At 45.3% G+C, this 27,002-nt stretch overlaps 1 protein-coding gene across 1 annotated transcript; it reads right to left on the bottom strand.

Moving 5' to 3' along the window:
- Positions 1-6,980: 6,980 nt before the first annotated feature.
- Positions 6,981-9,762, bottom strand: LOC123134510 (uncharacterized). The gene is made up of 7 exons (XM_044553754.1): positions 9,457-9,762; positions 9,086-9,299; positions 8,755-8,947; positions 8,426-8,627; positions 7,719-8,279; positions 7,462-7,580; positions 6,981-7,292 (listed from the first exon to the last, which is right to left on the bottom strand). The coding sequence occupies exons 1-7, from the start codon at positions 9,505-9,507 to the stop codon at positions 7,178-7,180; spliced, it is 1,455 nt and encodes a 484-aa protein (XP_044409689.1). The 5' UTR covers positions 9,508-9,762; the 3' UTR covers positions 6,981-7,177.
- Positions 9,763-27,002: the final 17,240 nt, after the last annotated feature.

The following is a 27,002-nucleotide window of genomic DNA, read 5'->3' on the forward strand; positions in this document are numbered from 1 at the left end:
GTTTTCTTTAAAAAGCAATAACACTTGCATAATTTGAATAAAATATTATGAAATATGCAAACATATTCTGGAAATCAAGAACATTTATGTAAAAAGCAAAAAGCTTTTTCAAATGTCATGAACATTTTTTAAAACTTCTGAACATTTTTATATAAACATGGGGTATGACATTTATTTAAATCAACATATATTTCTAATAATATCAAATAGGTTTTCTTTTTTGCATACAAATAAGTTGTTTTACAATCATTTTTATTTTTATTATATATTACATATAATAATATGATGAAGTAGGGAATATCATTTTATATTTCATCATGGTATACTTGTTATTAATGTTGGGATGATTTTTGTTGTAATTATTTTTTTACCTCACAAAATGATATTAAACAAAAACAATGTAATTATGTATTTGTAATTAAACAAAATTGTATATATATAAACATGGTTCAAAAAATAAATATTTTTATGCTTGTTACATATATTAAGGGTATCACAACAAAATCATATAAAAACAAATATACTTTGTTAATTTTGGGTTGTTTGTTTTAGTTTTTGTTTGTCAATTTTCCATAGCCCATCATTTTATTTAAAATAGTTTATATGCATTTCAAACGCCTTCTAACTTAAATGAACATTATAGTTTGTTGTTTTCCCCGAATTGTTCTATTTGTGAAATGATTTAAGCAGCATATTTTTATAATATAACCAAATGCTTTTGTTATTATGAGATAAAACAATTGTTTTAGTTTTAGTTACAGTTCTATTATATATTATATATAGTTTTATAATGCCGTGAAAAATATTAAATATATTTCATCATAGATATAAATTGATGGGTTACGACATACGCACTGAGGCAACGATGACAGATCGCACTGAAACACCGCGAGAAGAGGTGCCTAAAGCTAACCTTACTTTGTATCTATATTCTATGTGATAAAATGAATGATCTATTTATATTCTTGTTTCTTCAGAATATAGTATACATGGATATGGACTCTGGAGATGCACGGAAAGAATCCATTGAGGGTTCAGATGCAATATCACGGCAAGGGGCTAAAAACCCACAACATAATCACGTCGATGAGGTTATCTCTCATAATAAACCAAAAAAGGATGCTAATTTACATGTTATCCCACAAGGTATTTTTAAATATTATTATCAACAATTTTTGGTGATATTCCTTTTGTATTCAACAAATTTGGCTTTTATTGTTTACTAAGCTGGCTCACTTTTTTTATGAATTTCATAGACTATGTTTGTACCCCTAGAGATATTACAGTCATCGAAACAATCAAGTCTGCCCCTAAGAATACCCAGTTTGTTGACATTGGAGATGCCTTGTTATCAACTGACGATTTGGAATGCCTTATAAAAAATGACATGTTCTTACATGACGGTGTAAGACCAATTGCACAAACTTTGTAATGAATTTATTATATATAATATCATAATTTATAAATATAATCTAATGGTTGTTTGCAGGTGATAAATGCTTACATATATTGCATGCTTGCTCACGAGCATTTACAAGACAGGGCGGGTGAAAAGGTACACATTATTAGCACGTTTGTATCGGGTCAGATAAAAGAAGACGGGGAAAGAAACATAGACCCATCAAAATATCGTCGCATTGTGCGTCATGTTAATACTTATCTACAACAAGATATGGTTAGTTTTGTCTCGTAATCCATGCATATAATTATGAATTGTTTTTATTTAGTTCATATGCTTAATGATTTATTAATAACTATATCTAATTGTGACTGTGACTTGTATCTTATTTACACCAGTTATTCATTCCGATTAACATGCCGGGCTACCATTGGTATCTAGCAGTTGCCAACGCCAAAAAACGAGAGATCCAAATATTGGACTCACTTGGTGAGAATGTCAAACGCAATGACCTTGCTACTATGGTAACTATCTATTTATTTTCTCATCTTAACATTTATTTTGTTTGACTTCATCCCTACCATCTCTCTCTCTCTCATATATATATATATATATATATATATATATATATATATATATATATATATATATATATATATATATATAAGTTACTAGGGCTCGAGAAATGGCTGAAACTTGCAGAGCATAGTCCGGAGTTTATCAGAGGTCATAAGTGGCCTGATCTCAATGTTACAAAATGGACGGTTGTAGAGCAAATTCATGAGGCAATACAAACCGATGGGTAAGCACTTGTGATAATGGTTTGTTTTTAGATTCATTTGTGTGGCATTCTAAAGCATTATTTTATCATATTATAGCGCATCATGTGGATTATTTATGCTAAACTATATGGAATACTGGTCATCACATGGACTGTCAGACCAGTTCACGCAGGTATTTCAGTTTTATACATTATCTCAAAAAAATTATCAAAATATTTTCTAAATTGTTTTCATATTTTTTTGTAGGAGGATATGAAACATTTTCGGCAAAAATTAGCAATTATTTTGCTCGATTCAGAGCTTAATAAGCTAAAAGGATGTCCCATGTACCATCAACCTGTCAACGAAGAAACTTTAGCTAATTCTGATGTTGAGATCCTGGATAATCCTTCTGACGTGGTCGAAGACAAACGTCCTGCCCCAATCACTATCATTCCCACGGACCAACGTGAAATACTTGCCGGCCTCTGCAACTACATCATGTCGATCAATGATGCTGGGTGTTTGGAGTAAGTATCATGTATCAATATTTAATGTGCGGATGTATATTATTGTTCTTCTTACCATCCAAATTACAGGAAGGTATGGGTCCGGAGCTCCACACCCGATCCAATGAGTTTAAGTCTTAAGAAACTTCAGTGCATACTTAACATGGAGCAGCCCATGGACAATGATTGCTTCAACACCGCCGTGCTTATGCTGGCATGTGACGAGGGAGTATTGTTCACAGACCCTCCTATACACTACATGGATCTACGATTTTGTGTAAGTTACCGTAACTCTTCATTCTAGGTGCCATTAGTATCAAAATGTTGAAACAATATTTCTTCTTTTACTTAGTCCATGCTGCTAGAGTCAACACGAGGTCAAAAGTTTTGTGAGAAGGAAACTATCCAGACATTGGCAACATTATTTGATAGCTGGCCTGGGATGGAGACCGACATCTCATCTTGCAATAAGGTAAATAAAATATTATGTCCATTGTTATCATGCTTTGTTTTTGTTTCTAATAGCTCCACTTGTAGATTTATCTTCCCTATGCATCTATCGGCCGATACATATTGTACGTCATCGACAAAGAGGCACGTCGTCTATATATTATGGATCCTATTCAATCATCACAATCGTCAGAGGATAAAAACTTGAGGCATTCACTGAAATTAAAAAGTTTTTCAAGGGATTTCAAAGAAGCACTCGAAATAAAGCTGCCTGGGTGGAATTCCGATATATCTAAATGGCATCGTTTATTTCCGGCCGGTGTTCCAACGAGTATAGACGGGTAATGAATTCATAACAAGATTATTTACTTTTGTTATCATTATATTATTTATATTATTAATTGAAAGTTTTTCAGGAATGTGTCTGGCTATTTTGTTTTTCATTTTATGCTCTGGTGGAACGGTAAAGAATTGGTCAAGCCGGTTTGCGCGGTGAGTATTGTGGGTTACATGTTTTAAGACCTTCGGCGTGAAATTTTCATACTAACTACATTTATTTTTTCTGCAGGATGGGTATGAATTGAGGAAGCATTTTTTATTATACTTGCTAAATCATCGTGGGAATGAAGCTAGAGGAAACTTTCCTGATATTGTGAAAGAATTTCTTAAGCGCATCATCTAGATATTAATATTTTTGTAATATATGTTAAGTTGTAACATCACTTAGTTTGTTACATTGTAATAATGGACTTCAGTTTGTGTTACATGTTAAAAATGTGACAATGTAAAGCAATGTGTAACTCTGGTAAAATATATCAAGAGCCCGTGGCGACGCACGGGCATTCTACTAGTAAAAGGATAGGTTCGCGTTGTTCGCGGGCAGAAGCACCGTGCGCGGGCACACGAGCACGAGCAAGGGAGGAAGGCAGGTGTTTGCTGGTTTTTTTTTCGTAAACAGTAACACTCACACGTGTGGCTGTTTTGCAACTCGCCCACACACGTGGATTATCGTCCAGTCGAGTTTGCACGAATCTTGACACGTTGAGACAGAATTTGCGTGTCACGTAGGACGGGGCTGGTGTGTGGGCATTGGAGAGTTCGCCCACACGCCCGCAGCACGCGGTTTGGCAGTTGCGCTGTGTGGGCGAACTAATTTCTGCCCATACAGCCAACACCTAGTCCACGCGCGTGTGGGCGAACTGATTTTCGCCCAAGCGACATCCGTATGTTGTTGGATGGCAAATGCAGTTACGCGTACGTGGCAACTAGGTAAACACACATGGCAATTATGATTCGTTGCAAGACGGCAATTGCAGTTGCACATATGGCAACCAGAGAAACACACATGGCAACTGTGATTAACCATACATGGCAATTATGATTGGACCACACGTGGCAACTAGGTAAACACACATGGCAACTACTGTTTGACCATGTGGCAAGTAGTTAATCACACACGGCAACTATGGTTTGATTACATGCAGCAACTACCATAAATTAGACATAGCAACTATAGTTAACCAAAACAGATAAAGTTGCCATACTTTTACAACTACATCTGCCATCCCGGATGGCAACTAAATCGTCATCTCGCGGGTACCTAACGTAGCTGCGTCAGGATCTGTGGGCATTTTTGCTTCGTGCCACACACGGGAATGGAGATGAGTAGTACTTTGTTGGGCGTGTGGCACGAAGTAGTTGCGCCCACACGTGTGGGCAATTCTAATGTTCGCCCACACACAACCCGTGAGCTGCCTCCTACTCACGTCCCACATGGTGTGTAGGCGGATGGCTAGTATGCCACACGTGTGGCAGTTATTGCCATCTTTTTTTTTCTATTGAACAAAAGGTGTTTGCTTTTTCTTTTTCTTTTTTCAAACTTAATGTGTTTGCTGTTTGCATTGCCGCTTTCTATAAGCGTCTGTGGACAGCGCTGGGCGACCCCTCGTTTTGGGCTGCCGCACATTTACACATCTCAATTATGGATCATACGATGCAATTCACCAGTTTGAAACAAATACAACAAAGCAAAACAAATCATGGTTCAACAATCCAGACATGTCAAAATTAAATCAAACTTCAAACGTGACGGATCACTCGCTGGCTGGCCGGATCACTCGTCGGACACCATCCATGCGGCATGCTTCGTCTGCATCCTTGCCTCCTGCTCCGCATGCATCCTTGCCTCCTGTCCCACTATTTCCATAACCGCCCTCGCAGCCTCATACTCCCTACGCTCGTTGATCTCCTTCTTCATCCCCACAAGCCACTTCTTTGTATCCTCATTCAAGAGGGTTTCATCCGCCAACATTATCTTGGCATCCTCCGCCCCGTGCGATTTGTACATAGTGGTCGCCACCACCATCTGACAAACAAAATATGTATGACAATGGGAATGCAGAAAACGCAAGCATATGCAAATGATGACAAGATGAAATAATTTAGCTTACGTGAGTCGACACTCCATCCCGCTTTGAGGGTGGCCAATCAGTTGTGAATAGTAGCCGACGTACTTGTTCACTTCCCCTTAATGATCCCCATCGATGATGGGGAGATGCTACATTGCGGTTGGTGACGATAGGATGCGGCTCCACATATTGCTTTTGTTCATGATATTCCTCTTGTTTCCCTTTTGCTCTGTGCCACATATGGGATCCATTATTGTGGCCAATCAAAATTTAACCAATAGGATATCCTCAAGAGTTGAGAATGTCGGACCTGTTGCCTTTGTCGTCTTTGACTTCTTTTTGTTGTTGTTCGGATTGGGATTTGATGTTGTCCCAACTTCAAATGAAGGGCAAATTGGATTCCCAACTCGTAGTCCATTTCCGGTCATCAGCACGATTGTGCCCCTCCTCCGTGTAGGCGTCGGCGTGTGGAGGTGCGTTGTTGTCGAAGTTGGAGGTGAAGCCATCCATCAGGTTGGAGTCGGAGCTGCACCTTTTGCCCGACAGCCCGTGAAGCAGACGGTCCTGCTCCTTCGCATGGCGGGCCGCCTTCGCCTTCGCCACCGCCTCCTTGTTTGAATCGCGCTCCGACAACTTGATGGCGAGTTGGAGCGCCTTGGCATTATTGTGGCGGAGGCGTCACGCATTGGTCTTCGCCGACGTGAGAGAGGGCAGAGGATCGGCGCGAGGAGCGCGACCTCGGGATCAAACAGCGCGCGGACATCGCCTCCCCCGTAGCTGCCCTCTCCCTTGCCTGTTGCTGCTTGTGCCTCGGATTGGGGCGCCCCAGTGCGCGCCGCCCCCGGCGTGGGCACGAGGACCCAGTGGTGGTCGAGTACCACCACCGAAGCAGAGGGTGGTGGTGGTGGTGGACTGATGGGCGGCGTACCTGGAGGAGCGGCTGGAGCTGCGCGCCGAGCAGGAAGGGCCGACGTCGTCGCTGGCGCTGTGTCGACGGGCGCCGGGCGCTGACGAAGTTGACCCGCCGCTGCCGGATCCGCCTCGGTCGACCATCGAACGCCTCAACGCGATGCGGAGGGTGACCTCCTCCACATCGTCGGGCTCCGTTTCGCGCAGCAGGCTTGACCAGTCGTCGTCGGAGCGGGATTCCCCATTGGAGGCAGCGTGCTTCGGTCGTCGGCCATCGAACACGTTCGGAGTGGATCAAAAATGGAGCGGACGGAGAGGGGAGTGAAGTGGAGTTTGAATTGACTGCGGTTTAGGGTCTTTCAGATGAGATACTTGTGAGGTAGGCGTGGGCTAGGCTAGGCCAAGCCGATGTGACGGACGCGGCCAGCCGCACCCAGGCCACTCCATTTCCGCCCTGTATATAGACTGATATGATAGGTGTCGGTCAGCCCGAACGTCTGGGCTCGTTTGATGCGTCCGTCTGGATTGAAATTTCGTGATCTGACCGGGCGGTCTGCCCATGGAACTAGGTCGATCAGGCGAATAACACGCGGGCGCTCAGACTGTCAAAGGCTAGACTGTATCATACGTACTACATTTACACGCTCGTTCGCACATACATACACATACTCTGCAGTGGAATCATAATGGGTGCCACTGAACCACTACGCCAGGAGATCCCCGAGTCGAACGACGATATTATCACGCGGCACGATTCGCCGTCCTCTGATCCAGCGGCTTCTGCAGAAGAAGCTGCGCCACGGAGCGATCCATAGGGCTCCTCTCGGTCTCCGCCCATACGCTCGATGTGCTGAGCCTGCCAACAGCCCCAGAAATGCACGGTCAGCATCTGGATCGAGTGACCAATTAGAGGGCCATGTTCCCATTTCTCCGATCGTAGCGACAGAAGAGGATGGTATTATCAGAAGACAGGTTTCAGAAGCTGACATGCATGTCATGTCATGTCATGTCATGTCATGTCGTGCACTTGCCTGTTTGCAGCCGAGGAACCCACATTCTGCTCTACTACCTGATGTCTGTGCTCCACGCTGTTGGCCAGCCGGTACAGGGCGTCTCTGATGCACGTCTTGGTTCCCACATCCAACTGCAAAACCACATTTTTACAAAGATGAACACGTTAGTAGATGTATGTGCAGACTGTAATTATTCATCACATGGAAAAAGGTCATATGCAAGATGGTGATAGTATGCAGGTAAGCAGGTTAGAGTGAGTCTCAGTGACCTGATTCATCCCTTCCTGAAGCTTCTGGAACCCGAGATGCCTCACCGGCGCCGGCGCCGCTTCCGAAACCGACGACGGTCGAGCCTTCTCACGTGCCCCTCCCAAACTCCTCCCCTTGGAAGGCTTCGAGCCAAACTGCATGGCTGCACCGTTCAGAGCACCGTCGCCTGCAAAGCCTTCAGCAGGGAGCGTCGAGGCGGTGCCACTCATCGGCACCTGAGGCTGCTCGTACGTGGCCAGCGGAGGGAAGTACATCTCCAGCGGGTTCCCGGCCATCTCGTCCAGGATCATGTCCGGAGTCGCACGCGGCCGATTATTCTTCGTCGGGACGTAAGCCGAGAAGAGATCGTCTGGGCTGGCGCGAGCAGCGGAGGAAGACATGATGATCTCGTCGTTGCACATGACGCTGGACGATGTTGGGACGACCATGTCATGGAGGTCGAAGGGGCAGAGGAGGTCGGCGTCTGACAGCCGCGGGAAGTGCTCGATCTCCACGGAGGAAGAAGAAGAGTTCAGTGGCGTCTCCCGTCCTTTCTTCCTGGATGGCTGGTGCGTGTTGATCTGCACGAGGTGAAGAGAAAATTTAGCAGGATTCCTAGATGGAACGGAAGCAAAGATTCTTATCAGAAATCATGAACCAAGATTCCCCATATGGAACCTTCCAACTTTGGGGGAAAACAATCAGGATGATAAGAGTCTCAATGTACCTGCTGATCGCTAGTGCCACGAACTGAAATAGCTGGCTTTAATGCAGGATTAGTCGCGCTCTCGTTCGCAACATTGGACGGGCGGGGGTTGTCGAAGTGGCTGCTCGGGCTCGGCACGAGCTGAACGTTCGGCGAGCAAATCGAAGGCCACATCGGGACATCGAAATAGTCGCTCCCTAGCTCAAACGCCGAATCGAGTTTTCTTCAGATCAGACGAGGAAACAAGAAAGGGCTTCAGAGAAGAAGTAACGCATACTGTACAGTACTAACAGCCACTTGCTTGCACAAGGCAGCAATTAAAGGGTAATTATTATTAAAAGTAGTAGTACCTCAGGTCTGTCTGGAGATCCTCCAAGTCATCCAGCTCAGGCCAGTCGAAGAGAAGCAGATCACTCTCTCTGTTCTTGTGCTGATCGTCCTGTGCTCGCACGGTATCGTCACCCCCTTCTGGTGAGCAGAAAACGCCTGAGACGTTGCGGATTCCAGCGTACCCGTCAGCGGAGAACAGTTTTGCTTCTGCACCTGCGCGCATTTCAAGTGTGATCATCATAAAACTTTACCTGGAAAAGCCAGCCCATCATCGTAAAGCACCGGCTCGTGATCTATCACGAGGAAATGAAATGTACAGACAGCAGGGTCGACGGGGTGGGGCATGCATACTCATCGGGAGGGCAGTAGCATCGTTCTTCCGAGTTGCCTGTGCACAGAAGCTCCTCGTTTGGCGTGGTGATCCGTTTGCGCCATATCCCTGTATGGGTCTTGGATTTGCCGAGAACACATCCGGATAGGTGCTGTTCGATCTGTCGCGGCCGTGGAGCAGCATCGTACTGTGGTCGTTGCTTAGCGCAAAATCGCTCATGACAAAGTGAGTGGCCTGAAAAGAAGAAGCGATCAAAACACCAACAACCCTGGACCTGGAGCAGCATGTCACAAAAAAGCAGCAGGCATGCAGCTAGCAAGAAGATGACCGCCGTGGCAGCAAATTAAGCTAGAGACCACAAGCAGATCAAAAGAAGCCGATACGTACGTACCTCGTCGCGAGGCTGGAAGGCCCGTCTCCTCCCCGCCGGCGCATGCATCATCGATCCGAACCGCACGGCCAACCGAGGCGCACACAGCAAGCAGAGCAGCCGGGCGGGTCGTCTCGCCGGCGCGCAGCAACGGCCGGAGAAGCGAGCCGAGCAGATGAAGCGCGTTTGGCAGAAGCGATCAGAGCGAGCAAGCCGAATTCTGTTGACGGCTATTAGGTAAAGCGGGCAGCTGGAACAGCGGCGCGTCCTCCTAGCTTATATCATGCCGCTGGCTTGGCTTTGCCGCGCCCAACGCTAGTACCCTGTGGAGAGCTAGCCCAGCCGAAGCTCTTGCCAGGACGCAAGTGGGAGCTACGTACTGTGCTTACCCGTCCCGCGAAAGGAGTTAGGCGTGCGTCAGAGAATCGCTCACTTTCCCGATGAGTATGAGTACGTCGACGCTAGCTACGGCCACTCACGTACGCCCGCCCATCGGCAGCTCCATCGATCCATCGGCCTGCCTAACCAATGCCGGAAACGGAAGGGGCCGGCGCCTCTTTTCCGGCAACGGCGACAGCGACCCGGGCGCTCCGGGCTAGGGCTCTACGTACGTGCCGTTAAGCTACGTGCTCGATGCTTTTCGCCTTGCACGACAGCGGCACGGCAGCGCGCGGCTGTACGCGCAGCCAGCTGCCCGCCTTTCACCGGAAGGGCGGCCGGTGGCGCGGTGATCGGGATCGGGTGGCCTGACAACGTGCGCGCGCTCGATCGGGCCGTGAGAACGAGACGGATCGATCGACGACGCGTCGGGACGGAGCGCGCGTGTCGACCGGGTATTGCGGGACGCCATGGTCACTCTTCGCCCGGGATGCTAAGTTCGGCCGGTCCTTTTTGCGTCGCCGTGATTGACAACTCATCTCGATCGGGCCGGCGATCGGGTTAGCGACGTCGACGTCGGTGTGTTGTGTGCCTGTGCTTGCTTGTGTTGTGTAATCCTCATGACAATGGCGTCGTGGAGCGAGGTGACATGACTCGTGGGAACATGCGCGCGACGTACCAGCAGCTGACTGCTGACAGCTACACACGGCCTGTTCGCGGTGACTGGTCGGACGGACGAGACGCGTGCATGCGTCGGTTCGGTTACTTCGAAACAGCGACCTCCCTGCCTCCCGTGCTGCTTGTGCTCTAGAGTTGCTGCAGAATAGGAGTAGCCGTGAATGCCAAGACTCGGTCTGCCCTGCTGCGTACTGACAATACCAATCGCATCCAACCATGTGTATATTGGCAGTGACGTGGAAGCGGTGACGCATGTACTTGTTCCAAATCATTTGCAAAATATGCGTGGCCGGTTGAAGCGTGGCGGAAATGCTCGGGTCAAAGGAAATTTGATGCAACCCAGTCACGCACACTGCTGCTGTGCGCCGTGCACGTTTCAGACAAGATCACAAGACTAAGGGCATCTTCAACGGCAAACCCGCAAATTTTCTCCCGTGCCTGGCCGCGGATAGAGGGGACCAATCCGCGGACACGGATGCAGGAGGACGTCATATAACTGTAGCCGCATATATTTCAAACACTTGTTTAAACACGGATGGATTTCATATAAACATGACGGGTTTTATACAAACCGAACAAAAAACATACATTTCAAACATATTTCACTAAAAAGGTAAAACTATGTGCACGTATGGTCGCGTGGAGCTCCACTCCCATGATACTGATACCCTACACTAGTCTATGACCGGCCGCAGCGGATCCCTTTATCTTTCCCATGTCTGACAGCCCACTCATCGGACAGCCGGGAGCCCCAGAGGTATATGCTTCAGCGCAAAGCGCGGCTCGCTTCCCCGCTGCTCATCGGAGTGGAACCGTCGGCCGATGCTTCAGCCGGAAGGGAAGGGGGCGCCTCCGCTTCCGTGGAACCCAAGCGTGGGTCGATGATGGTCCGCGCTGAGAACCGAGCAAGTCACCGGCTATGCAAACTGGAGACACGTCGGCGGTAGCCTTCCTGGGACCCAAGCAGCGGTGGCCTCACATGTTCTACTTGGCTCGATGTTGGCGGCGCACGCGGACGCGCTGGCCATCGACTCGTCGATCTCCGTGCAGCCGACTTCTTTCTCTGCCGGCAGGGCGCGGTTACGCGCGCGTTGATGAAAGATGGCATGGTCGCAGGGACGGGAGGCGCGGTATGACGCGGAGTCATCGACGACAGCGTCGATGCTCGTGCCGCCTGCTACCTCTTGAGCACTGCGTTGGATTTCCCCGAAGAGGAGAGGATGATGCAGTAAAGTAGCGTAAGTATTTCCCTCAGTTTTTGAGAACCAAGGTATCAATCTAGTAGGAGACCACGCACAAGTCCCTGGTACCTACACAAAACGATAGCAACTCACAACCAACGCTTAGGGGTTGTCAATCCCTTCACGGTCACTTACGAGAGTGAGATCTGATAGAGATAATATTTTTGGTATTTTTGATAAATAGATGCAAAGTAAAAAGTAAAAGGCAAAGTAAAACAAAGCAAGTAAATAAAGTGATATAGATTGATATGATGAGAATAGACCCTGGGGCCATAGGTTTCACTAGTGGCTTCTCTCAAGAGCATAAGTATTCTACGGTGGGTGAACAAATTACTGTTGAGCAATTGACAGAATTGAGCATAGTTATGAGTATATCTAGGCGATGATCATGTATATAGGCATCACGTCCAAAACAAGTAGATCGAAACGATTCTGCATCTACTACTATTACTCCACTCATCGACCGCTATCCAGCATGCATCTAGAGTATTAAGTAAAAACAGAGTAACGCCGTAAGCAAGATGACATGATGTAGAGGGATAAATTCATGCAATATGATAAAAACCCCATCTTGTTATCCTCGATGGCAACAATACAATACATGCCTTGCAACTCTTTCTGTCACTGAGTAAGGACACCGCAAGATTGAACCCAAAGCTAAGCACTTCTCCCATTGCAAGAACTACCAATCTAGTTGGCCAAACCAAAAAGATAATTCGAAGAGACTTGCAAAGATAACTCAATCATACATAAAAGAATTCATAGAAGAATCAAATATTTTCCATAGATAATGTTGGATCATAAACCCACAATTCATCGGTCTCAACAAACACACCGCAAAAAGAAGATTACATCGAATAGATCTCCATGAGAGAGGGGGAGAACATTGTATTGAGATCCAAAAAGAGAGAAGAAGCCATCTAGCTACTAGCTATGGACCCGAAGGTCTGAAGTAAACTACTCACACTTCATCGGAGGGGCTATGGTGATGATGTAGAAGCCCTCCGTGGTGGATGCCCCCTCCGGTGGAGCTCCGGAACAGGCCCCACGTGGATATAGAAAGTTGCGGCGGTGGAATTAGGTTTTTGGCTCCTGCTCTGATCGTTCGGGGATACGTAGGTATATATAGGAGGAAGGAGTACGTCGGTGGAGCTCCGAGGGGCCCACGAGGTAGTGGGGCGCGCACTCCACCCTCGTGACCTCCTCGGAAACTTCTTGGAGTAGGGTCCAAGTCTCCTGGATCACGTTCGGTTGGAAAATCACGATCCCGAAGGTTTCATTCCGTTTGGACTCCGTTTGATATTTTGTTTCTTCGAAATACTGAAAAAGGCAAAAAACAACAATTCTGGGTTGGGCCTCCGGTTAATAGTTTAGTCCCAAAAGTAATTTAAAAGTGAAAAATAAAGCCCAATATAGTCCAAAACCGTGGATAAAGTAGCATGGAGCAATAAAAAATTATAGATACGTTGGAGACGTATCAGGCATCCCCAAGCTTAATTCATGCTCGTCCTCGAGTAGGTAAATGATAAAAAAGAATTTTTGATGCTGAGTGATACTTTGGCATAATTTCAATGTAAATCTTCTTAATTGTGATATGAATATTCAGATCCGAAAGATTCAAGACAAAAGTTCATATTGACACAAAAATAATAATACTTAAAGCATACTAATCAAAGCAATCATGTCTTCTCAAAATAACATGGCAAAAGAAAGTTCATCCCTACAAAATCATATAGTTAGGCTATGCTTCATTTTCGCCACACAAAGATGTTCCCAACTTCTATACCCCCGATGACAAGCCAAGCAATTGTTTCATACTTAAATAATCTCAAACTTTTTCAACTTTCACGCAATACATGAGCGTGAGCCATGGATATAGCACTATGGGTGGAGTAGAATATGATGATGGGGATTGTGTGGAGAAGACAAAAAAGGAGAAAGTCTCACGTTGACGAGGCTAATCAATGGGCTACGGAGATGCCCATCAATTGCTGTCAACATGATGAGTAGGGATTGCCATGCAACGGATGCACTAGAGCTATAAATGCTCAACAAAAGAAAACTAGTGGGTGTGCATCCAACTTGCTTGCTCACAAAGACCTAGGGCATTCGAGGAAGCCCGTCGTAGGAATATACAAGCCAAGTTCTATAATGAAAATTCCCACTAGTATAAAAAGGACAACTTATGAGACTCACTACATGAAGAACAAGGTGCTACTTTGAAGCACAATATATGAGACTCACTACATGAAGAACAAGGTGCTACTTTGAAGCACAAGTGTGGAAAAAGAGATAGTAGCATTGCCCCTTTTTCTTTTTTTTTGGGCCTTTCTTTTTTTCTTTTTGGCCTTTCTCTTTTTTTATTTGGGCAATGCTCTAATAATGATGATCATCACACTTCTATTGATTACAACACAAGGATTACAACTCGAAACTTAGAACAAGATATGAATCTATATGAATGCCTCCGGCGGTGTACCAGGATGGTGCAATGAATCAAGAGTGACATGTATGAAAAATAATGCATGGTGGATTTGCCACAAATACGATGTCAACTACATGATCATGCAATGGCAATATGACAAAAGTAATGTATGTCATGATGATGATGATGGAAGTTGCATGGCATATATCTTGGAATGGCTATGGAAATGCCATAGTAGGTAGGTATGGTGGCTGTTTTGAGGAAGATATAAGGAGGTTTATGTGTGATAGAGCGTATCATATCACGGGGTTTGGATGCACCGGCAAAGTTTGCACCAACTCTCAAGGTGAGAAAGGGCAATGCACGGTACCGAAGAGGCTAGCAAAGGTGGAAAGGTGAGAGTGTGTATAGTCCATGGACTCAACATTAGTCAAAAGAACTCATATACTTATTGCAAAAATTTAGAAGTCATCAAAAATCAAGTACTACACGCATGCTCCTAGGGGAATAGATTGGTAGGAAAAGACCATCGCTCGTCCCCGACCGCCACTCATAAGGATGCACAAGCCAGGTACACTTCATGTTTCAAATTTGTTACATAACTTTAACCATACGTGCATGCTACGGGACTTGCAAACTTCAACACAAGTATTTCTCAAATTCATAATCACCCAACTAGCACGACTTTGATATTATCACCTCCATATCTCAAAACAATTATCAAGCATCAAACTTATCTTAGTATTCAATTCACTCAAAAGAAAGTTTCACATATCTTGAACACCAAGTATATTAACATTAAGCAAATTACCATGCTATTAACGACTCTCAAAATAATCTAAGTGAAGCATGAGAGATCAAATAGTTTCTTTAAAACAAATCCACCACCGTGCTCTAAAAGATCTAAGTGAAGTACTAGAGCAAAAATTATCACGCTCAAAAGATATAAGTGAAGCACTATGAGCAAAACTATCAAGCTCAAAAGATATAAGTGAAGCACATAGAGTATTCTAACAAATTCCAATTCATGTATGGCTCTCTCAAAAGGTGTGTACAGCAAGGATAATTGTGGTAAACTAACAAGCAAAGACACAAATAATGCAAGACGCTCCAAGCAAAACACATATCATGTTGGTGAATAAAAATATAGCTCCAAGTAAATTACCGATGGAAGTGGACGAAAGAGGGGATGCCTTCCGGGGCATCCCCAAGCTTTGACTTTTTGGTGTCCTTGGATTATCTTGGGGGTGCCATGGGCATCCCCAATCTTAGGCTCTTGCCACTCCTTGTTCCATAATCCATCAAAAGAATTCACCCAAAACTTGAAAACTTCACAACACAAAACTCAACAGAAATCTCGTGAGCTCCGTTAGAGAAAGAAAACAAAAGACTACTTCAAGGTACTGTAATGAACTCATTATTTATTTATATTGGTGTTAAACCTACTGTATTCCAACTTCTCTATGGTTTATAAACTAATTTACTAGCCATAGATTCATCAAAATAAGCAAACAACACACGAAAAATAGAATCTGTCAAAAACAGAACAGTCTGTAGAAATCTGTAACTAACGCAAACTTCTGGAACTCTAAAAATTCTACCAAAATAGAAAGTCCTGGACAATTTGTTTATTGATCAGCAGCAAAAAGAATCAACACAAAAGCACGTTCCTGTGATTTATCATAAATAAATTCTTGCATGCAAAGTTTCTGTTTTTCAGCAGAATCAAAACAACTATCATCGTAGGTTATCCTATAGGTCCTACTTGGCACAAACATTAATTAAAACATAAAACTACATACAAACAGAAGGTAGATGGATTATTTATTCTTAAACAGAAGCAAAAATAAAAAACACAAGATAAAATTGGGTTGCCTCCCAAGAAGCGCTATCGTTTAACGCCCCTAGCTAGGCATAAAAGCAAGGATAGATCTATGTATTGCCATCTTTGGTAGGCAATCCATAAGTGGCTCTCATGATAGATTAATATGGTAATTTTATTTTATTTCTATGGAAGTGTCCCATACCCTTCTTTAAGGGAAATTGGAATCTAATATTCCCTTCCTTCATATCAATAATTGCACCAATCGTTCTAAGTAAAGATCTACCAAGAATAATAGGACATGAAGGATTGCAATCTATATCAAGAACTATAAAATCTACGAGCACATAATTCCTATTTGTAATAATAAGAACATCATTAATTCTTCCCATAGGCTTTTTAATAGTGGAATCCGCAAGATGCAAGTTTAGGGAGCAATCATCAAAATCACGGAAATCTAGCAAATCACATAAAGTTTTGGGGATAGTAGAGACACTAGCACCCAAATCACACAAAGCATAAAACTCAAAATCTTTAATTTTAATTTTAATAGTAGGTTCCCACTCATCATAGAGTTTTCTAGGGATAGAAACTTTCAACTCAAGTTTTTCTTCATAAGATTGCATCAAAGCATCAACAATATGTTCGGTAAAGGCCTTATTTTGACTATAAGCATGAGGAGAATCTAGCACGGATTGCAACAAGGAAATACAACCAATCAAAGAGCAATTTTCATAATTAAATTCCTTGAGATCCAAAATAGTGGGTTTAGCAACATCACGGTTTTTATTTATTTCAATCCCACTTTCATCAATTTCATCATCAAGATCTAGAAACTCCGAATTCTTAGAACGCCTTCTAGGTAAAGGAAGATAATCTTCAGATTCATCAAGATTCATATTGCAAAACAAAGATTTAATGGGGGACACATCAATAACTTTTAGATCTTCATCTTGATTTTCATAGGTATTTGGTTTAGCGGCCATCTTATTGACTAAGGTAGCTTGCATATCCGAAATTTCAGCGGTCATCTTTTCAAGACGAGCAATTTGAGCCCTTATACCATCAAATTCTTTAGACATATCATCGAGTTCTTTATTCATAAAGCTCATAAAACTTTTTTGTTCCTTAAGTTCGTTTCTAAAGAAATTATTGTGCTCAAATTGTAAAACCATAAACTTTCTAACATTGCTTTCGATCTCCTCTAGCCTTTTAAGGTGAAGGTCACCAAATCTAGGTAGAGCCATCGCAACAAAAAGACAAACTAACACAAGAGCAAGCAGGAAGGCAAAGAGAAAAGGCAAACGGAAAGAGAGGAGGAGATTGGGAAAGAGAGGGCAAATAAAACGGCAAGGGTGAAGTGGGGGAGAGGAAAACGAGAGGCAAATGGCAAATAATGTAATGCGAGAGATAGGGATTGCGATGGGTACTTGGTATGGTTGACTTGCTTGCGTGAGCCTCCCCGGCAACGGCGCCAGAAATTCTTCTTGCTACCTCTTGAGCACTGCGTTGGATTTCCCCGAAGAGGAGAGGATGATGCAGTAAAGTAGCGTAAGTATTTCCCTCAGTTTTTGAGAACCAAGGTATCAATCCAGTAGGAGACCACGCACAAGTCCCTCGTACCTACACAAAACGATAGCAACTCGCAACCAACGCTTAGGGGTTGTCAATCCCTTCATGGTCACTTACGACAGTGAAATCTGATAGAGATAATATTTTTGGTATTTTTGATAGATAGATGCAAAGTAAAAAGTAAAAGGCAAAGTAAAACAAAGCAAGTAAATAAAGTGATATAGATTGATATGATGAGAATAGACCCAGGGGCCATAGGTTTCACTAGTGGCTTCTCTCAAGAGCATAAGTATTCTACGGTGGGTGAACAAATTACTGTTGAGCAATTGACAGAATTGAGCATAGTTATGAGTATATCTAGGCGATGATCATGTATATAGGCATCACGTCCAAAACAAGTAGATCGAAACGATTCTGCATCTACTACTATTACTCCACTCATCGACCGCTATCCAGCATGCATCTAGAGTATTAAGTAAAAACAGAGTAACGCCGTAAGCAAGATGACATGATGTAGAGGGATAAATTCATGCAATATGATAAAAAAACCCATCTTGTTATCCTCGATGGCAACAATACAATACGTGCCTTGCAACTCTTTCTGTCACTGAGTAAGGACACCGCAAGATTGAACCCAAAGCTAAGCACTTCTCCCATTGCAAGAACTACCAATCTAGTTGGCCAAACCAAAAAGATAATTCGAAGAGACTTGCAAAGATAACTCAATCATACATAAAAGAATTCAGAGAAGAATCAAATATTTTCCATAGATAATACTGGATCATAAACCCACAATTCATCGGTCTCAACAAACACACCGCAAAAAGAAGATTACATCGAATAGATCTCCACGAGAGAGGGGGAGAACATTGTATTGAGATCCAAAAAGAGAGAAGAAGCCATCTAGCTACTAGCTATGGACCCGAAGGTCTGAAGTAAACTACTCACACTTCATCGGAGGGGCTATGGTGATGATGTAGAAGCCCTCCGTGGTGGATGCCCCCTCCGACGGAGCTCCGGAACAGGCCCCAAGATGGGATCTCGTGGATACAGAAAGTTGCGGCGGTGGAATTAGGTTTTAGGCTCCTATTCTGATCATTCGGGGATACGTAGGTATATATAGGAGGAAGGAGTACGTCGGTGGAGCTCTGAGGGGCCCACGAGGTAGGGGGGTGCACCCAGGGGGGCGCCCTCCACCCTAGTGACCTCCTCGGAAACTTCTTGGAGTATGGTCCATGTCTCCTGGATCATGTTCGGTTGGAAAATCACGATCCCGAAGGTTTCATTCCGTTTGGACTCCGTTTGATATTCTGTTTCTTCGAAATACTGAAAAAGGCAAAAAACAACAATTCTGGGCTGGGCCTCCGGTTAATAGGTTAGTCCCAAAAGTAATATAAAAGTGGAAAATAAAGCCCAATATAGTCCAAAACAGTGGATAAAGTAGCATGGAGCAATCAAAAATTATAGATACGTTGGAGATGTATCACCGCCGTGCCGGCCTAGAGCAACTTGCCACTCTTCCGCGAGCTGGCTTGGAGCAGAGAGTTGCTGAACCATGCGCCGGCTTGGAGCGACAACTTGCTTCATCGGGATAGAGGAGGGAGGTGGAGCAGTGAGCTGCCTTGATCGTATGCGGCCGACTCGGTTGGCCAGCCAGCCGGCTTTTATACCGGAGAACTGCTCGTCGGATGCCATCAAAAGGATGGAGAAAATGGTGGAAAGAAGAGATGGGGAAAGGCGCAGTGGTGCGATTCTTGCCCAGTGCCTGGCCTCATTTAGATAGAGGGCGGACGGGAGGAGCTTGCCCAACATTGCATTTAATGCATGTTTCCTCGTTATAGGTTTTGTTCTCTTTTTCTCTTTCATGTGTTTCGGCATCCCCGTAAACGAGTCACGTTATGTCTGGCGAGACGATGATGGATACCAAGTCTTCTTCTAATATTGTGTCATCAAAGTTTCCAGTATCCTTGTTACACTAACTAGTGGTCATGATCAGGAAACGAAAACATCGTGCAATCAAATTGAGCTAGTCTTAGAGGAAAGACTAGAAATATATTAACCGTTTATTAGTCCACACATGCACATGGGTGTTCCTCTGAGCCTGGTGGTTATTGTTGACTCAAGAAGCATTGCAATTATACCATATATAATGAACAAACATGGAGAAAATAATAACTTTTATTTGTCTCTAGGGCATATTTTCTTCATTTAGAGGATTCCAAAACTCTCTCAATACCTTCCTTCACTACTAGGAAAAAACCTAGTAGTAGCATGGGGTAAAGGACTAGTAATAGTGCGGGTGCCCGCACTACTACTAGGGTGCTACAACTAACTGGTAGTAGTGGCATGGGTGGCACCGACGCTACTACTAGTTATCTGTAGCGTGGGTCTGGACCCCTTGCTACTACTAACTAATTAGGAATTAAAAAAATCATCCATGGTTGCTACTGTTGGGCGTCATCATCCTCTCCATCCATGACTGATGTTGGCCCTGGAGGGGATGAAGTCGTCCATGGTGATGGTGCTTCCACATCCAACTCTTCCCCGCACCTCTCCTCTGCTGCCTCTACAAAAAAGAGAAAAGGATTAGAAGAGGAAGGGAGAGATAGAGAGGAGTAGGAGGAGCAACTCACTGGTGGCCGCTGGAGTTGGAGCCGACGCCCGGTCACCGGCTACTGCTTTTCCTGGGACCTCATGTCCTCGCGAGGCCCTGTTGAAAGGATCAATATAGTTGACTAGAGGGGGGGGGGTGAATAGGCAACTAACAATTTTTAGCTTTTCTTTACCAAATTAAACTTTGCATCAAAGTAGGCTGTCTAGATATGCAACTAGGTGAGCAACCTAGCTATATGATGCAACAACAACAAGAACACAAGCAAGCAAGGGATATAACATAATATAGATTGCACAAGTAAAGGTAAGAGATAACCAAGAGTGGAACCAATGGAGACGAGGATGTGTTACCGAAGTTCCTTCCCTTTGAGGGGAAGTACGTCTCCATTGGAGCGGTGTGGAGGCACAATGCTCCCCAAGAAGCCACTAGGGCCACCGTATTCTCCTCACGCCCTCACATAATGCGAGATGCCGTGATTCCACTATTGGTGCCCTTAAAGGCAGCAACTGGACCTTTACAAACAAGGTTGGAGCTCTCTCCACAACTTAATTGGAGGCTCCCAACGAAACCCCGGAGCTTCACCACACTGGAATGTGGCTCCGAAGTGACCTCTTCCGTCTAGGGCGCCCAAGCACCCAAGAGTAACAAAATCCACACAAGAAAGTATGGGGGAATCAAATATCCTTTGGTGGAAGTGTAGATCTAGGTCTCCTCCTTCAATCCCTAGAAAATCAATGAGTTTGAGTGTCTAGAGAGAGAGAGATCGGGCAAGTAAGCTTCAATGGTAGTAATGGAGGAGAGAGAGAGAGTCAAGAGGTAGGTGGGAGGTGGGAGAAGCACCTCCTTAAATAGGGTCCCCTCATATCCAACCGTTATGCCCAGAAAAGCACAGGAGCGGTACATCCGCAATAGGCACATGTACAACCGGTGAATGCGGGAAACCCCTGCGAGGGCACCAAGGCGGTACTTCCGGTGAGGCAACTGATAGTACCAGTATATCAGAACATACCGGAACTACCGTCCCACCACCGCCCGACTACCACCTCACGAACAGAAGGAAATCACCCCAGGCCGGTAGTTAGAGCGGTGGTTGGGCTGGAGCTACCGCTGGGCCAGCAGTCCCTGAGTAGTGGAGTCCGAGGCGGTACTACCGCCCTGAACACCGGTAGTACCGGTTTGTCAAGATAAATTGAAACTTCCGTTCCACTACCGGTCTACCATCATACCCGGTACAGAAGGGAGTCACCCCTGAGCGGTACTTGGAGTGGTGGTAAGACCGGAACTACCGGCCAGCGGTACAACCGCTCAATGGAGCGGTACTACCACCATGGGCAGAACTGCACATGATAGAGGACTTTGGGGAACCCCTCTCTCCTCGAATGATGGGTATATGGTGGGTGCAGAGAACGTGTACGTGAAATGATTCACCCAATACCATCCGATGTGGATTCCCTCTTAATAGTACGGATATCCTACGACCAAAGGAATAAAATGTCGGAAACTACGTCTTCGATCTTTTCCGCATAGAGGGAAGGCCTAACCGTCTTGCGCCACACAATGTGTACCTGAGAAAACTATGGAGCACGATTAGTCCACGCGAGTGTTGTCATCATCACCAAAACTCTAAGGCAGAAGATGCCCTTACAATCTCCCCCTTTTTGGTGGATGATGACAACCACACGAAAAGCACGGGAGTTCTAGAAAATATAGACGGGCTCCCCCTGAGTGTGATCACTATTTAGGGTTTGCTTTTGGAATGCGAAGTGCTCACACTAGGATCAGTGCTCCCCCTAGATTTTATAGACCAACCAGTGACAACAAAACAGAATACCATACATATAAGGGCATCAACAATACACAAACTCTATTGATAGATGAGTTCATAGATAAATAGATAAGATACGCATGTCTTACACCATGCACAGGGACACAACACAGTACAAGTACTCAAGACACAAGGAAGAGCAACTGCAAAAGAACACTCTCAAGACCAACTGCAAATGAATCCCCCATGAAACTCCCGTGACCTAATGGAGCTCTCTCCCCCTTTGGCATTAATACACCAAAAAGGAAAAGAGCAGAGCTAGCACCCCGGGGCTCAGTAGACCTCCTCGCCAGATGTCGTAGAGCTGTCAGAAGCATCATCAGCAGCAGCATCGTCAGGCTCCTCAGCCTCCTCAGACTCCTTAGACCCCACTGCAGTCGCCTCAGGACCATGGGCAGAAGAGGTAGCAGGCGCTTCATCAGACCACTGACAGTTCTCCAAGCACCACGTATCCTCAGGAGTGATGGTCTTCTTAGAGCCACTCTTCACATCTGGCACATTAAGGTGCCTCATCAACTGAATCTGCCTGTGATGCGCCATTTTCTCAGTAACATGGGCGTTGTAGAGCTTCTTATGAATATGGGTCTGCAAGCAAAAGGTCTTCTTGATCTTGGAAGTCAGCTTCTCAACCCAAGTGGGTTGGGCCCCAGCCTCCAACTCAAAGTTGTCGTCGTACGAGGTAGCATACACATCCTCCTGATTGCTCGTAGAAAAGCGAGGAGTCTTATGCTTCTTCTTCCTCAACACCTTAACCTCATGCTCCGTGAGATTAGCTGGAGTGGTGAGAGGTTCTCCTGGCCTACGGACCGCCCAAACGGAGTTCAGAAACTGCATCACAAAAGGAGCATAGATCGGTACCTTGTGGTACCACACCATATTGTACATCTCCTCCCACATCCACTTGGAGACATCAAACATGGCACCAGAACCCCTTTTGGTCTTCATGGACACAAGCAAATCCACAAAATAACCATAAATATCGTCTTGATTCCCAACCTTGGGTAGAAGCATGCAGCGGAACACATGATGCAGAATATCATAGACTGGCAGAAGGTCATTGGATTTTCCCACCATACCATGACCCAGGATGTACAGAGGAGCAAGCTTCACCTTGTCCATGGGGTGGGCTCGGTCGTGAGGACGGAGACCACCTTGGCCCTCCAACCCGGTATCCTCATAGCCAAGAGCACTGTAGAAGGCTCTCCAAGGGACATGAAAGAACTCATCACGGCACATAAAGGACAGGTGACACTCATCATTGGTGCCGAAGTGGACTGTAGCATAGAACTGATGAATGAGTTGCACATCAAAGTCACAATTCACAATCATGAGCTTGATCAAATCAAACTCCTCACAGATCTCCAGAGCCTCTCCAAAGTAACCAAGGTTGTTCCTCCAGTGATCGATGTCAATGGACCACATCCGGGTGAACTTGTTCTTGTGGTGCTCGAAAATTTCTGACACAACCCTTAACTGCAACTCATTCCAGAACTGAGGGTTGTTCCACCGAGGATGTGGCGGCACGGTGTAGGGATCGTGGAAATGGAACTTTTCCCAGTCTGAGAGCTTCCATTTGTGCATAGGTAACGCAGAATATTGCTTGGCAGCAGCAGATTTCTCCTGACGAGTGGTCTTGGTAGGGAGCACAACCTCGCGAGTATCCTCACTGTCATCCGATGGTTTGCCCCTACGGGCCCTCTTCTTGGTGTTCCGAGGCTTCTGAGTAGCACGAGAGCTAGAGCCACCTGCAAATGCACACAGAGAGCACACAGAAACCCCAGCAAAGATGAGAGGAATGTACACAAGATCAGAGGAATACATCTCATGTATGTAAATAGAAGAGGAACAGTGCAGATGGGTTCAAAGAAGGCGGTTGTTCTGGTTGTTCGACTGGTAGAACCGCTTGAGCGGTAGTACCGCTCGCAAAGAGCGGTAGTACCGCTGAGAGCAAATCTACCGGGTGGAAGAATAGGGACAATCATATCTCGAATATGGATGCATTATTCCTACTGCTAGCTACGCACAGGAAACAGGAGGAGTTTATACAGATCTATCCCACCAAACATTTGGCCAAAAATGCGGGATTACAAGCAATGCCCTAGAGAAAGGATTCAACAAGAGTAACCCTAAGAACAAGAAGAATAGGGCATTACCAGTATCCATGGGAGGAGATCGAAGAGGAGGCGACCTCAACGGAGTGGATCCGATGAAGGGTCGACCGATCCGGAGGGCCTGAGGGTGCTCCGGGGCAATGGGCGAAGCAACCAGTGGCTAGGGTTCAGATGGAGGACGAGCGCGAAGGGGAGATAGAAAACCCCTTCAGCACGCGCCCTTATATATGCGCCCAGATGTCAGCCGGTAGTACCGCTCCGAAGAGCGATAGTACCGCTCCTGTAGCTAGCCGATGTTTGAGAGTGGTACTTCCGCTCCAGAAGTAGCAGTAGTACCGCTTCCAAATACCGGTAGTACCGACCAGTGGTAGAGGTGCACGTAGGAGCGGTAGAACCACTCGTGCACGACCGGAAGTACCGCTGGGACTACACAACATAGTGACAGAGTGGTAGAACCGCTCAGACCACTGGTTGTACCGCCAAGTTGTAACAGCCCATGCACAAAGAGATCAAACTTGTGTACATTTGGAAAAGATGGCTTGGGATGAGAAGGCTTAGGATGGAAGCAAGACACTGTATTATGATGATGAAGACTCTCAAGAGTGCAAGAAGCAAACAATAAAAGCCACTCTTTAGAGAATTGAAACATCTAGGAGAACCAAAAGAGCAAGGAAAAAAGAAACACACAACAAAGAAAAACACCTTTGCACAAGGGCGATGGCCGGAGCCACCTATGTTTGAGTCAAATGGTATGGCGCCGCGAAGAATTATCCTTGGGCCCATGACCAAAACTCGTCTTTGAAGCACAAGTACCATCCAAAAATGGCTAATGTGAAAGAGTTGATCAATTTATGCATAATGGGGGGATGAAGAGTTCATTGAGAGAACAATACTCCCCTATGTCCATGCCTACACCTAGAGCAAGACAACATGATGAGTATGGTGGTGTGTGCAAAGGTTCGAGCTACATTGCTCAAATCAATGATATTTAGCTCATGCCTTAACTCGCGAAATCTTGCTTCATCCAAAGGCTTCATGAAAATATCTGCAAGGTTATCATGAGTGTTGACATACTTGATCTTGATCTCCCCTCGCCTAATGTGATCCCGAATGAAGTGATATCAAATCTCAATATGCTTCGTCTTGAAGTGTTGCACCGGGTTGACAGAGATCTTGATGGCACTTTCATTGTCACACCAAAGAGGCACTTCGTCACAAGTGACACTGTAATCCTTCAAAGTTTGCCTCATCCATAGAAGTTGAGCACAACAACTCCCAGCAGCCACATACTCTGCTTCGGTGGATGAGAGAGACACACAACTTTGTTTCTTGGAAGACCAACTCACCAAAGAGCAACCAAGAAATTGGCACCCTCCGGAGGTGGACTTCCTATCCACTTTGTCTCCCGCCCAATCTAAGTCTGAATAGCCCAAAAGATCGAAGTTGGCTCCTCTTGGGTACCATAAGCCAAAGTTTGGGGTATGAGCCAAATATCGAAAGATTCGCTTGACCGCCACAAAATGGCTTTCCTTAGGTGTGGCTTGAAATCGTGCACAAATTCTCACACTCAACATGATATCCGGTCTAGATGCACAAAGGTAAAGCAGGGACCAATCATGGAGTGATATACCTTTTGATCCACCGCTTTAACATTGGGATCTATGTCAAGTTGGCATTTGACGGGCATTGGAGTGGAAGCCGGCTTGACATCACTTAGCTTGAATCTCTTGAGCATGTCTTGAGTGTATTTGGCTTGGTTGATGAAGGTTCCTTCTCTTCTTTGCTTGATTTTGAACCCGAGAAAGAACTTCAACTCTCCCATCATAGACATCTTGAACTTTGAGGTCATGAGAGCAGCAAATTCCTCATTGAAAGCTTTGTTAGGGGAACCAAAGATAATATCATCAACATATAGTTGGCATACAAACAACTCCCCTTTGACCTTCTTAGTAAAAAGAGTGGGGTCGATTTTCCCAATTTCGAACCCACGATCTTGCAACAACTCGGTAAGATGCTCATACCACGCACGTGGGGCTTGTTTAAGGCCATAGAGTGCCTTGTCGAGTTGGTACACATGATCGGGGAAATAGGGATCCTCGAACCCCGGGGGTTGTTTGACATACACCAACTCATTAATAGGACCATTAAGAAAAGCACTCTTCACATCCATTTGTTGCAACTTGAAATTATGATGAGAAGCATAAGCAATCAACAAACGAATAGATTCAAGGCGAGCAACGGGAGCAAAGGTTTCACCGTAGTCGATACCCTCGACTTGGGAGTAGCCTTGTGCCACCAAACGAGCCTTGTTGCGAACAATGATCCCATGAGCATCTTGCTTGTTCTTGAATATCCACTTGGTTCCAATGACATTATGATTCCCCATTGGCCTTGGCACCAATCTCCACACTTGGTTGTGCTCGAAGTTGTTGAGTTCTTCATGCATGGCATTGAGCCAATCCGGATCCTCGAGCGCCTCATAGACCTTTTGGGGTTCAACACAAGAAACAAACGCGTGATGTTCACATTAGTTTGCTAATTGTCTACGAGTGCTTACCCCCTTTCTTAGGCTTCCAACCACATTCTCCATGAGATGACCTTTGGTTGTGAGCCTAGATGCAATCTTAGCGGCACGACGCTCCAATTCCTCCTCAGGTGTGAAAAGAGGAGCGGAAACTTGATCATCTTGAGCACTGTCTTGAGCTTGTTCTTGATCTTGAGCTTGTTCTTGATCTTGAACTTGCTCGGAAGGGAGAACTCGACCTTGGGCATAACTTGGTGACTCACCACCATCTTGAGGTTGATCTTGCCCTTGATCTTGTTCACGTGGTTGAGGGCCTTCACATTGTTCTTTGGAAGCGTGTGGGTCTTGGGTCGGTGATGGCTCCACTTGAGTGGAGC

The sequence above is a fragment of the Triticum aestivum genome, chromosome 6B, assembly GCF_018294505.1.
Source record: "Triticum aestivum cultivar Chinese Spring chromosome 6B, IWGSC CS RefSeq v2.1, whole genome shotgun sequence".
NCBI lineage: Eukaryota > Viridiplantae > Streptophyta > Magnoliopsida > Poales > Poaceae > Triticum > Triticum aestivum.

Bases quoted from the DNA above. Each gene is read 5' to 3' on its own strand.
- LOC123134510 (XM_044553754.1), bottom strand. From the start codon at position 9,507: ATGATGCATGCGCCGGCGGGGAGGAGACGGGCCTTCCAGCCTCGCGAC. The intron at 9,300-9,456 runs GTACGTACGTAT...TCTTCTTTTCAG, and splicing joins CCTTCCAGCCTCGCGACGAG to GCCACTCACTTTGTCATGAG. The intron at 8,628-8,754 runs GTACTACTACTT...TCTGATCTGAAG, and splicing joins GATCTCCAGACAGACCTGAG to AAAACTCGATTCGGCGTTTG.